Consider the following 13,684-nt stretch of genomic DNA (forward strand, 5'->3'; position numbering starts at 1 on the left):
GCAATGTACTACATCAACAAGCAGGGGGGCACCTGATCTCGCCCCCTGTGTCAGGAAGCCATCGGGATGTGGCGCTGGGCATGCCAGTTTGGCATGCTTCTCCAAGCCACGTACCTGGCAGGCGTAAACAACAGTCTGACCGACAGATTGAGCAGACTCATGCAACCGCACGAGTGGTCGCTCCATTCCAGAGTGGTACGCAAGCTCTTCCGAGAGTGGGGCACTCCCTCGGTGGACCTTTTCGCCTCCCAGACCAATCACAATCTGTCTCAGTTCTGTTCCAGACTTCAGGCACATGGCAGACTAGTGTCAGATGCCTTTCTCCTCCATTGGGGGAAGGGCCTCCTGTATGCGTGTCTTCCCATACCTTTGGTGGGGAAGACCTTATTGAAGCTCAAGCAAGACCGTGGCACCATGATTCTGATCGCGCCCATTTGGCCCCGACAGATCTGGTTCCCTCTTCTTCTGGAGTTATCCTCCAAAGAACCTTGGAGATTGGAGTGTTTTCCAACCCTCATCATTCAGAACGAGGGAGCGCTTCTGCACCCCAACCTTCAGTCTCTGGCTCTCACGGCATGGATGTTGAGGGCGTAGATTTTGCTACCTTGGGTCTGTCTGAAGGTGTCTCCCGTGTCTTGCTTGCTTCTAGGAAGGATTCCACTAAGAAGAGTTACCTTTTTAAGTGAAGGACGTTTGTCGTTTGGTGTGAGAGCAAGGCCCTAGAACCTCGCTCTTGTCCTGCACAGACCCTGCTTGAATACCTTCTACACTTATCAGCGTCGGGTCTCAAGACCAACTCAGTAAGGAATCACCTTAGTGCAATTAGTGCTTACCATCATCGTGTAGAGGGTAAAGCCATCTCTGGACAGCCTTTAGTCGTTCGATTCATGAGAGGTTTGCTTTTATCAAAGCCCCCTATCAAGCCTCCTGCAGTGTCATGGGATCTCAATGTCATCCTCACCCAGCTGATGAAACCTCCTTTTGAGCCTCTGAACTCCTGCCATCTGAAGTACTTGACCTGGAAGGTCATTTTCTTGGTGGCAGTCACTTCAGCTCGTAGAGTCAGTGAGCTTCAAGCCCTGGTAGCTCATGCTTCTTATACAAAATTCCATCATAACAGAGTAGTCCTCCGCACTCACCCTAAGTTCCTGCCAAAGGTGGTGTCGGAGTTCCATCTTAACCAGTCAATTGTCTTGCCAACATTCTTTCCCAGACCTCATACCTGCCCTGCTGAACATCAGTTGCACACATTGGACTGCAAGCGAGCATTGGCCTTCTATCTGGAGCGGACACAGCCCCACAGACAGTCCGCCCAATTGTTTGGTTATTTCAACCCCAATAGGAAGGGGGTTGCTGTCGGGAAACGCACCATTTCCAATTGGCTAGCAGATTGCATTTCCTTCACTTACGCCCAGGCTGGGCTGACTCTTGAGGGTCATGTCACTGCTCATAGTGTTAGAACCATGGCAGCGTCAGTGGCCCACTTGAAGTCAGCCACTATTGAAGAGATTTGCAAGGCTGCGACATGGTCATCTGTCCACACATTCACATCACATTACTGCCTCCAGCAGGATACCCGACGCGACAGTCGGTTTGGGCAGTCGGTGGTGTTGCAGAATCTGTTTGGGGTTTGAATCCAATTCCACCCTCCTGGGCCCGGTTTTATTTTCAGGCTGCACACCCAGTTAGTTGTTCTTCGTAGATCAATTTCTGTTATGTCCTCGCCGTTGCGAGGCCCAATTGACCCTGTTTGTTGTTTTGAGTGAGCCTGAGCGCTAGGGATACCCCAGTCGTGAGAACAAGCAGCCTGCTTGTCCTCGGGGAAAGTGAATGAAACATACCTGTAGCAGGTGTTCTCCGAGGACAGCAGGCTGATTGTTCTCACCTTCCCTCCCTCCTCCCCTTTGGAGTTGCGTTTTTTCCTCTTTTTTTTGCTTGTCATTTAACTGAGCGGGAGCGGTCGCGCACAGGTGGGAAGACGGCCACGCATGCGTGGTGGGCGTACCCCATGTGCGGGACCTCCCGCAAGAATTTTCTTCCGGTTTGAGGGGCTGCCGTGGAGTCAACCCAGTCGTGAGAACAATCAGCCTGCTGTCCTCGGAGAACACCTGCTACAGGTATGTATCATTCACTACCTAAGTGGTTTACAAAACACAAACACAGCTATAAACAATATATAAAATAATGTACAAAATTAAAAGAATTAACTAATAGTATAATCTGCTATTACACTCAAGTTACAACTGTCATCTCATATGGATGAAATTACATGAATGCTTTATCATACAGGATGTGTTAAGATAGCATTTAAATTGTAAAATTGTAAAGTCTACAGGAGGACGTTCTTCTTGTGGCTCATCAACAAAGCTTCACATCCAAGTCTGGTGTGACTCTCACTACCTATTCCTCAAGGTTGGCTATATGTTCAAAATCAGGGTGACATGACATCTATCGTGGACGTTCTTCATGGTGGTAGGTACTTCATCAGACTCCTTCGGGGTTCCTTGATCTCTGTCTCTACTGGACTCTCCAAGTCAACTCAGCCATGGCTGATGGTTCCAGTGCTGCTTTCCTTGGACACTTTGGGAAAGCTCTCTCTCTTGGCAAATAGCTCTTTGGCAGCTGCAACGCTGGGTCTTAGTTGGGTGCAGCAGATTCCGGATTATTCCAGGAGTCCAGCAGTCAACATTTTCTTAAACGGCCAGTGGTGGACTCATTTGGCATACTTGGCAGATTCCTAGTTTGTCTGTATTCAGGCGTCTTCCGAACCAATGTCTTTGATAGTTGCAGTCTGACTGTCCTAGGCTTGCACCACCAGGCGGCTGGTCCACCATAGCACAGTAGTTGGTTCATCTCACTGGTTTGGGCAGACTGGTGTGTTGGGGTGGACTCAATGCGTTTTTTCTACTGAAAAAGGTGCCGGTACTCAAATGCCAGGGCCACCCTTTGGGGTGGGGTGATCACTGAGGGACCCACCCTATAATAGCCAGGCCCTCTGCAACCAGTCACAGAATCTATGACAAGGCCGAATTGGTGTGTAGAGCTTGAACTCTTCCATTAAAACTTGGGGTCCATGGGTCAGTTATAGCAGACAATGAAAAAGGTACCGGTACTCAGTACCCCCAAGTACCCCCACAAAAAAAGCCCTGGGTGGACTTAGCATATTTGATGCAAACTCCCAGTGATGCACGAACACTGTGTCTTCCTGAGAATAGGTCTGGACGTTCTTTCTGTTTGGATCCCTCTTGTTTGTCGATTCAGGAATATCATCCGGAGCACCTGAGTTTTGGTCACTGCTCCCAGTATCAGACTATGCAGGGGTTTGGAATGTCGGGCTTAGGCCTGTCGCAATCTCTAGGATTCCTCTACTAGGGTGCAGGTACCTTTAGTTCTCCCTTCTTACTGAGATTTCTGTCTTTCCTCTCTCTTGCCCTTTTCCCAGCCATGCTACTTTGCTGACTCAAAGCTTCCACGCCCGCAGATGTTCTAGCTTTTCAGGCTGGTTTTGGGCATTTTTGGGCCAATTGGTGGCATCCTTTGGGGCATGAGCTTGTCTGTTTTCCCTGGGGGAAATAAGTAGGGCAGCTGTTTGATATTCCTTACCTGCTTTCTACGGGCCTTACCTTTTGGATAGCTCAACTTGGTCACCTGCATCTTTTGGAATATCGGTGCTATCCACGGGAGCTTAAAGTCTTCCTTGCCTACCTTCTCCATAGATTTCTGTTTGGATGTCTCCATTCAGTCGTTTGCATCTTTTGGAGTGTCGCTCTCCGCAGGAGCTTAAGTTTCCCACCATGCTTCAGGACTTCTTTGCTACATCCCACAAGTCTCTGGATTCATCTGCTGCTGACGCTAAGGAACAAAAAATTATATCTTACCTGATAATTTTCTTTCTTTAGTTGCAGCAGATGAATCCAGAACCCCACCCTGTTCCTGTGTTATTTCATGGGTTCCTATGGGTTATTTCAATCGGTTGGACTATGTTTCTGCATTTTCCTTTGTAGAGGCACTATTGTGCTCGTTGGTCATCTTGGACATTCTTGGTGTATCATGTTTCAAGGTGGGGGAGGAGAAATGTTCAAATTCTGTTTCCTTCTGCTTTGTTATGAGAAATACTGACTGACCAAGGAGCATTCCATCCTATAAGGAAGTGCAATTCAGCGCTTTCTATGTCCACTTGCTGGTAGATGTACACAACCCACAAGTCTATGGATTCATCTGCTGTGACTAAAGGAAAGAAAATTATCAGGTAAGACATAATTTTTCACTCCTTTCTTCTCTGGACCCCTCTAAGGTTCACATACTGATCTGGGAGAATCTTCACTTCTGTGTCCTAGGCAACCACTATCAGTTCAGAATCCTCTTCGGCTTGGCCATGACTCCCAGGACTTTTCTCCAAGGTCATGGTGATAGTGGAAACTTTTTTGCACAGGATCCTTCCTTACCTAGATGACTGACTGATTTATGCCAGTTCAGAAGAGAGATCTGGGTGGCCATGTGCTCCCAATCTCAGTTGAGTAGTCAACCATGACTTCAGAAAGGCTTCCTGTATATTTTCCCTCCTTGGCTATTCATAGGCTAGGTCCTATGTAGAATAGAGGACTATCCTGGTCAAGTCATCCTGATAACTCTGGACTGGTCTTGAAGATGGTGGTATGACAATTTGTCAGGCAGCTGGCAGGACCCCATCTGTAGCTGCCTTGAGATCTGGGTCTGCTCTGTCAGGTGCCTTTTTTCTTGCTGGATCCGGAACTCTTTTGGTTTGCAGCCTTGAGAGGAGTAGATTGAGGTAGCAAGGTTATTGGTGGCCATAATTGCCACTCTCTTGAAAGCCCACAGGTCTTCCAACTTGCTTGCCTATGGGCAGATCTGATACCTGTTTGAGTCTTGGTGTGCAGACTATGCTCTGTGGGCACAAAGGGCTGACATGCCTTTGTTTTTGCAGCATGGACTAGACTGTGGCCTAGCTTTCATTTTGTTCATGGTGCAAGATGCAGCACTAATTGTTACAGAGATCAAGTGACACACCTGCATGTTTTACGCTTTTTGAAAGGAGTCAAGCAGATCTGTCTTCCCGCCCACTGGTTCTGCAGTGGGATCTTAACTGGTCTTGAATGCCTCAGCAGGTTTATGTTTAAATCTGTGGTCAATAAGATGGTGGACCACTGTGTAACTCTTAAGATGCTTGCCTTTTTTCTGTGGAGCAGAGTTTGCCCAAATCTGTAAAACAGCAAGGTAAGGTCAGACAGTATTTCAGTATAATCTTATCTTAATATTCTACTTGCAAGCACAGCAACAGGGAGTGGTGAAGAAGGAGGTTAAGCCCTAGGACTATTCTGTTCAAAGATTTGTGGTTGGAGGTCGTGAGACTGGTTTTGCTGGAACCAGTAAATCAAATGTTGTTTTTAGATAAGGGGGCCATCAACTGAAAGAGCAGACTGAGAATTATCACGTTTACATAGTTAGAAAAAAGGTATAAAAGAAGTGGTTTATTGCTACAAAACCAGGAATCTTGCTAGCAAGGAGAAGCGTATTGCTTCCAGGCTGGTCTAGTTACTCACACCGGAATATACTCTTTTCTCTTCTGGTATGTACTACTTATGAATTGTAATTGGCAAAACAGCAATTAGATGTCTATTTTCCTATTTGTAATAAATAAGCTTCTATGATAAATTTATGATTGGCTAATGGTGTATCTCTTCCTGTGTTCTTTAATCCAAATTATTTTTCTCTTCCTGTGTTCTTTAATCCAAATTATTTTTATCCAGGGAATAAATGTCTGAAAGTTTAGCCTTGCATCTTGCAGCCTGTCTGATAAGGGGGCATAGGTATAAGGTTAAACACAGCCAAGGATTTTTTTTCCAAGCAAAGAGAACTTCCTTAGCTTCAGCAGCAGATGAATCCAGGAACTGGTGGGTTGTATCCGTCTACCAGCAGGTGGAGATAGAGAACACTAAAAGAACAGGCAGTGACCCTCTGTGCACCGAACCCTGTCCCGTTAGTATAACTCTGTCTCCAGCAGGTGGTGGACGGAGCTTGTTCAGCTCCTGGATTCTGTGCTGAGGGGCCTCCTGGTTTTCCAGTTGAGCTGTGGTGTATGGCTGGTCGGTGCCCAGTTGTCAGTGTGTGCTGTGCCTTTGGTGTCTGTCTGCTGTTTGGCTGCAGTAAAAAAAAAAAAAGAAATAGGAGAAAAAGAAGACAAGGGGGCACTTAGGCAACTTCTGAGATCGGAAGCTCATTAGACCGGGTGCTGGAGGCTGGGGACGGAGTTGCAGCTCCTCCGGGGACGGGCTTGCTGCCCTCGTGGCTCGGGTGAGTGATTTGATTTTTGCTCCGCCGTTTCCCGCGTTCACCTTCGCTGTCAGCGCTTCTGATATGGCAGCTGAGACCGCCAAGCGCTGTTCCCACTGCGGTAAGAGACGCAGTGTGGGGGGACTCTGCAGCTTAGGCTGCATGGAGGATCCCAGGGCAGCGGCGAGTTCGGAGGGGGTTTCCCGCGCTCCGCAGCTGGTGGCGGGTGCCATTTTGAATTCGCCTGGTGACGCGGCCGGTGCAGTTTCGGAGGAGTAGGACTGCATGAGGCTGGTGCAGAGGCTGCCACAGGGCGTACCGTTGCCTCGGGAGTCATGGGGGACGGTAACGTTGGAATCCACTCTGGGTCAAGGGGAACCCTTTTCTCCTGAGTTTATTTTGTTGTTGCACCAGGCCTCTTTGTTGAACAAAGCCTCTCCAGGTGTTTTGCTGGTTCCCCTGCAGGCTTCTCTCCCTCCAGGCCCAGGTGGGTCGGGTTTGGGAGTCGGGGCATTACCCTCCTGTTCTGGGATCCCGCCTTTGCTGAAACGGAAGAGGCTGGGGTCTGAGTCCGAGTCAGGCTTAGTGGCATCGCTGGGGCCGCAGCGTTCGCTGTTGGAGGGGGCCAGAGGGTCCACTCGAGAGTCTCAGGGCTCGACTCGGGGATTTGGAGGAAGGTGAACTGATTCAGGAGGAACAGGATGATGCCAAAGCGGTTCGCATTTTTCATAGAGACGAATTGCCTTCACTCATTTCTGAGTCTTTGCGGACACTAAATATTGAAGATTCTGAAGCCGTGGCGGCTGCATCCGTGAATGCTAAGATGGCTAGCACTAGGAAGCTGACTCGAGCCTTTCCGGTCCATGAAGCTATTCAGGAGCTGATTTCGGATCAGTGGCTGGAACCGGAGGGGTCCCTAAAAGTGGCTCGTACTATGGCTCGCCTCTATCTGGTGGGGGAGGCACATTTGAGCCTTTTCTCTTTTCCTAAGGTAGATGCTGTGGTGGCGGCGGTCACCAAGAAGACCACTCTTCCGGTTAAAGGGGGAGTAGCTCTCAAGGACATGCAGGATTGTCGTTTGGAAGCCTCGTTGAAGCAAGCTTTTGTGGTGTCAGCTTTGTCTCTGCAGGCTTCAATCTGTAGTTTGTATGCGACTCAGGCTTGTCTGTCCTGGCTGCAACAGGCTGTGCAACAGGAGCTGGAGGTTTCGGTTCCTTTGTCTGAGGTGGCCTCACTGATGGAGTCAGGGTTGGCTTGCTTGCCGGCTTCTTTGGCTGTGCCACTGGGCGGCGGATATGGCTTCAAAGCAGTGGCTTACGAAGTTACCCTTTAGGGGTAAACTGTTGTTCGGGGAGGATTTGGAAAGGATCGTGAAAGATTTGGGAGACTCTAGGTCTCAGCGTTTGCCGGAGGATAGACCCAAGTCTGGGACCAGAGGGGCATCATCGAGACCGAGATTTTGGGAGGTGCGCCGTTATCGTCCTGGCAGAACCTCGGTTACTTTTCAACGGTCCAAGTTTCAGCAGCGTTCCTTTCGTTCTGACAAAAAGGCCGCTGGTGCTGCTCAGCGACAGGGGGGCGCGAGCAGAGCCTCCCAATGACAGGGTCCCGGTCCACTCTTCCGTGCCTTGCATTGTAGGTCATTTGTCCCTCTTTCTGGGGGAGTGGGCCAAGATCACGTCAGACATTTGGGTTCTCGATCTGATAGAACGCGGATACAGGTTGGAGCTTCGGGCTCCCGTCAAGGACGTTTTTTGGAATCCCGCTGCGCTACGGTCAGGAAGAAGAAAGCGGTGGCAGAAACGTTGCACTCTCTGTGTCAGTTAGGAGCGGTGGTTCCGGTACCTCGGTCTGAGCTTTGGGAAGGTCGCTATTCCATTTATTTTGTGGTCCTGCGGAAAGGAGGTTCCTTTCGGCCAGTGCTCGATTTACGAAGAGTGAACGAGTCGTTGATGGTGCGGCACTTTCGCATGGAGACTCTGCGATCAGTGATAGCGCCAGTGCAGCCTGGGGAGTTCCTCACTTCGCTGGATCTCAAAGAGGTGTATCTGCATATCCCAATTTGGCCTCCTCATCAGAGGTTTCTACGGTTTGCGATTTTGGGGCAACATTTCCAGTTCGGTGCCTTGCCGTTTGGGCTGGCCACCGCGCCTTGCACCTTCTCCAAGGCCATGGTGGTGGTGGCGGCATTTTTGCGGAAAAAGGGAATAGAGTTCATCCCTATCTGGCCGATTGGCTAGTCAGGGCGGACTCCGAGGTAGAGAGTCGGGCGGCCACATCCAGAGTGTTGGAGGTTTTACAATCTCTCGGTTGGGTAATCAATTTCCCAAAAAGTCATCTAGTGCCCTCGCAGTCTCTCGAGTATTTGGGAGTGTCTTTCAACATGGATTGGGGGTGTGTTTTTCTTCCTGATGGCAGGCTTATCAAGTTGCAGTCGCAGATCCGGAGGTTGTTGGGGATGCCTCAGGCGTGGGATTACGTGCAGGTGCTGGGGCTCATGGCAGCTACGCTGGATGTGATTCCGTGGGCAAGGGCTCACAAGAGGCCACTACAGAGAGCGTTGCTCAGTTGTTGGTCTCCGATGTCCCTGGATTATCAGTGTCGGCTGCCTTGGACTCCTTCAGCCTGGGCCAGCTTGCATTGGTGGCTGGCAGAGGTTCCCCTCAGGCGGGGGTTGTCCCTTGCTCTCCCACATTGGAGGTTGGTGACAACAGATGCCAGTCTCTTGGGATGGGGGGCTCACTGTCTCCACCATTGTGCGCAGGGCCGCTGGTCTGAGGAGGAGAAGAGGTGGTCCATCAATCACCTGGAGCTGAGGGCGATTCGTCTAACCTTGCTGGCGTTTCAGGGATTCTGGACGGCCAGGGCGGTACAAGGAGCAGAGGTTTGTTGGTCGAGGCCGCCTTCATTCTGGCGTGGGCAGAGCTTCATCTTCTGCTGTTATCTGTGGCCCATATCGCAGGTCTGGACAACGCATGCGTGGATTTTCTCAGTCGGCACGCTGTAGATCCCGCGTAGTGGGAGTTGGCTACGGAGGCATTTCAGCTGATTTGCAGCAAGTGGGGCTCCCCAGGGATGGATCTGATGGCGTCCAGGTCCAGTGCCAAAGTAGTCCGATTCTTCAGCAGACGACGAGAGCTCTGATCGGAAGGGCTGGATGTTCTCTCGCAACCGTGGCCACCTGGCATGCTTCTTTATGTGTTTCACCTTGGCCATTGATCGGTCAGGTTCTTCAGCAAATTCGGCTTCACTCTGGTCTAGTGATTCTGGTGGCTCTGGATTGGCCATGGTGGCTGTGGTATGCGGATTTCAGGCATCTGATGGTTGAAGGGCCGTTCCGGCTTCCGCTTCTTCCGTATCTGTTGCATCAGGGTCCGGTGGCTATGGAAGATCCTTGCCGCTTTGGTCTCTTGAGAGGGCTAAGTTGCGGAAGAAAGGTTATTCAGAGGAAGTGATTGCTACTTTGCTGAGGGCTCGCAAGCGATCTACGACTACAGCTTACGCTCGGGTTTGGCGCGTTTTTGAATAGTGGTGTGATGCTCAGACTTGGTCGCCGATGAGGGCGTCAGTTTCTCAGATGTTGGCATTTTTGCAGGAAGGTTTGAAAAGAGGTCTGGCTTACAACTCTCTGAGGGTACAGGTGGCAGCTCTGGCATGTTTCAGAGGCTGGGTTGCGGGGGCGTTGATTGCGGCTCACCCGGATATGGGGCGTTTCTTGAAGGGAGTCTTGAAGCTCCGGCTGCCTCTTCGTTGTCCGTTCCCTATGTGTAGTTTAAAGCTAGTGTTGCATGCGTTGCACCCTTTGAGTCTCTTTGGCGGGCGTCAGAAAAAGATCTTACGCTTAAAACGTAAGCTCGGAGGGTGTCAGAGATTCAGGCCCTGTCTTGTCGGGATCCATTTTTGCAGTTCTCGGAATCCGGAGTGACGGTGCGTACGGTGCCTTCGTTTCTTCCTAAGGTGGCGTCGGTGTTTCATTTGAATCAGCCACTTGTTCTACCATCGTTTATGAAAGAGGATTATCCGGATTCTTTTCATCATCTTCACCGTTTGAATGCCCGGCACGTTCTCTGGCAGTATTTGCAGATGTCCAATGAGTTTCGGTGTTCTGATCACTTGTTTGTTCATTTTGCCGGACCGCAGCGGGGGTTTCCGGCCTCTAAGGCCACAGTGGCAAGGTAGCTTAAGAAGGTAATTGTTTCAGCTTACATTTTGTTGAGGATGCCTCCTCCGGAGGCGCTGAAAGCGCATTCCACTCGGGTGCAGGCTTCTTCTTGGACGGAGGCTGGTTTTTTCTCTACGCTCGAGATCTGTAGGGCAGCGACGTGGGCGTTGCATCTTTCTTTTGCTAAACATTATCGTTTGGATGTGGCGGCAAGAGAGGATGTGCGCTTTGGGGCTGCGGTTCTCTCTTGGGGAGCTGCAACTTCCCACCCAGTTTAGGGAGTGCTTGGGTACATCCCACCAGTTCCTGAATTCATCTGCTCCTGAAGCTAAGGAAGGAAAAATTAAGACTTAACTGATAATTTTCTTTCCTTTAGTCGCAGCAGATGAATCCAGGATTCCTCCCGGTTGCAGTCTGTAGTTACTTTTGGCTAATCTGTGTTGAAAGATGGTATGAGTTCACTAGTTGGAGCGTTGTTTGCTCTGGTTGAGTATGTTGGTTTCAGTTTGCTGATTTGGCTGTTATTGTTATGCTTTGGAATTTGCGTTATACTAAAGGGACAGGGTTCAGTGCACAGAGGGTCACTGCCTGTTCTTTTAGTGTTCTCTATCTCCACCTGCTGGTAGACGGATACAACCCACCAGTTCCTGGATTCATCTGCTGCGATTAAAGGAAAGAAAATGATCAGGTAAGTCTTAATTTTTCCTTCTCTAAGGCTGTAGTACCCTCCCAGGGGCAGGGGTCGGGATTACATTTCCCTTTTAAAGCTTTTCAACATGTAACCCGGAAGGACGACCCTGAAGACAGCATACTTTTTGAATTGAAAGGAAGTTCCACTGGGTGTTAGGGCTCAGTTTATGAGATCACAAATTGTGACCTGACCTAGGTGGATTCTAGGGTGATTGTTCCAGAAGATATCTGCAGGGCAGCAACTTGGGTGTTGTTGCATTGTTATGTCAAGCATTACAGATTGGATGTTCATGCTAGGCAGGACAGCGCCTTTGGGGAAATATTTCTCAAGGGCTCATTGTTTTCTGTCCCACCCAGAGTCCTAAATCTTGGGTGCATCCCAAACTACTCTAGCAGGATGATAAGGAGAATGAAATTTGGTCTTACCTGCTAATTTCCTTTTTTGATTACTGCTAGACCAGTCCAGCACCCACCTCAGAAGACTTTGTACTAGTCCCCTCAGTTGTTTTCAAATTTTGGATTGGGTGTCTATGTTTATTCTTGTAGAGGTTTTCAGAGTATGTCCAAAATGTGTTGTGGGTTGGTTTTATATTATATCAGTGGCATAGCCATAGCCATTTTAGGCTCAGGCCCATCCAAAATTGCAATATTCATGCTTTTGTTGTTTTCATGGAAGTAGGCAGACGCTGGCTATGGTGAAGCTGGCTTAGAGACTAGAATCACTGCTATGTATGTGTCTGCTGTGGTGCACTCTTAAGTCAAGATGAGCTTAAACAGTTTCCAAATTAAAGAGAAGAGGATTGGAGGGGGTGTGCAAGTGAGACTGGAGAGTGGTAAAAATAAATAGCATTGATTGTTTAAAATGTGTAAATTTTGCTGGTTGAGTTTGTGCTGAGCATGTACATTGAGAGGAGAGCATGTCTGCAGAAAAGTATGCATGACAATTAGTAGGAGACCTGGAGACAGCTAAAAGCAATTTGATTGGTTGATGACTCAAACAATAGGTTCAAAGAGGAATTTTAGCTGAAAGGATTAGAGTCAGGGACAGAGCTGGACAAAAGAAGTTGCTGTGTGTTTATGCTACTGGAAAGACCTTTTTTTTGGTGTGTTTGGTGTGGAAAGAGAGTTGATGAATAACATTTTGTTGGCTTTTTAATTGATAAAAGTTTGCCAGAGTTTTGAGTGAGAGAGTCTCTGAATTTGTGAGAGAAGGGTGAATAAAACTGAATTAAAAACTCATTATTAGTGCCAGTTAGTGCCACTGAAAATGACAAGTTAGTGCTTAAAGCAAAGCTGGCTATTTGGGGGGGCATTCTGGGGCGGAGTTAGCACTTGGCCGGTTAAGTGCCTGAATTTAGCACGTAACCTGCCAAGGTCACTGCATAAAAGTCAGCCGTACCTTTATGCGATGCCCCATAGGTGGTTAAGTGCTGAATATTGACTCTAAACTGATTTTAGTAGAAAATGTGCAAATGTATGAGAACCAAAATGCCAGTAAGAGAAAAAGCAGCAGATGAGCTGTACAAAATAGGTGTTTCCAATCTAGTTTAATGATAGCTAAGTGTGAAATTATTGAGAATGTTTAGTGTCCCCTCCTCATGAAAATTATTTATTATACTTTATTTATGGAATTGTTCTTACATTTTAATAGATCAATGAATTTGGAAGTACAAAGGGAAAGAAGGCCAAAGACAAAGACTTGCCCATGTTCTACGAGGTAGGGTGAAACTTTTGTTGCAGAGTCAAATATACTTGTGTTGATGAAAGAAATCAAATTCAGCTACATTGTTTCACACATTCGGTAACATAATTGCTCCTTTTTATTCTCTGAGGACAAGCAGGCTGAATTATTCTCACAGATGAGTCAACGATCTGCATCGGCCCAGGAACTGGCATAATGTATAGCAAAAAAATGAAAGTTTTGCTAGAGCCTTCTGGTGCGTGTGCAGTGCCGCACTGCGCATGCGCAGACTGTCTTCCTGCCCGCCGTGCTCCTCGGTTTCTTTTCTTCCGCTCGAAGAACAACATCTATTTCTGTGACTCTTCTGTGTGTGCCCGGGAAAGAGCCTTCTTCGATTTTTCGAGTTTTTCCTTTGGTTCTTTTTCAGTTTATGTTTCAACAATTTTTATTGATGATTCAACAGGATAAACAACCAAAAGGCACAGTTTACAATGAGTTGAAAACAAAAGCATCTAATTAACAGCACAATAATAGTCTCATCATCTGAATTTTAACATTTTCCTCCACACCCTCCCCGTTCCCATATCCCCTCCCCTTCAAAATTGAAATTCCAGATCTCTGGCAGTATGCATAATAACAACAACACTGATGTCATATATAATCAGCCAATCCAGTTTATGGTCTGCATGCAAAACAAGTAATTCCATATCATCATGCTGATCAATCCATAGACTGGTGGGTTGTGTCCATCTACCAGCAGGTGGAGATAGAGAGCAATCCTTTTGCCTCCCTATATGTGGTCATGTGCTGCCGGAAACTCCTCAGTATGTTCTCTATCTCAGCAGGTGGTGGTCACACAC

General features: G+C 48.3%; 1 protein-coding gene across 1 annotated transcript in view; it reads left to right on the top strand.

Annotated features, from left to right (window-relative positions):
* The window catches only part of SPAG17 (sperm associated antigen 17), a 994,731-nt gene that overhangs the window by 35,857 nt on the left and 945,190 nt on the right, over positions 1-13,684 (top strand). Inside the window, exon 3 of the mRNA XM_030205033.1 lies at positions 12,795-12,860. Within this exon, the coding sequence (XP_030060893.1) occupies positions 12,795-12,860 (66 nt within the window). The remainder of the gene's footprint in view (positions 1-12,794; positions 12,861-13,684) is intronic.

This window comes from Microcaecilia unicolor, chromosome 5, assembly GCF_901765095.1.
Source record: "Microcaecilia unicolor chromosome 5, aMicUni1.1, whole genome shotgun sequence".
Lineage (NCBI taxonomy): Eukaryota > Metazoa > Chordata > Amphibia > Gymnophiona > Siphonopidae > Microcaecilia > Microcaecilia unicolor.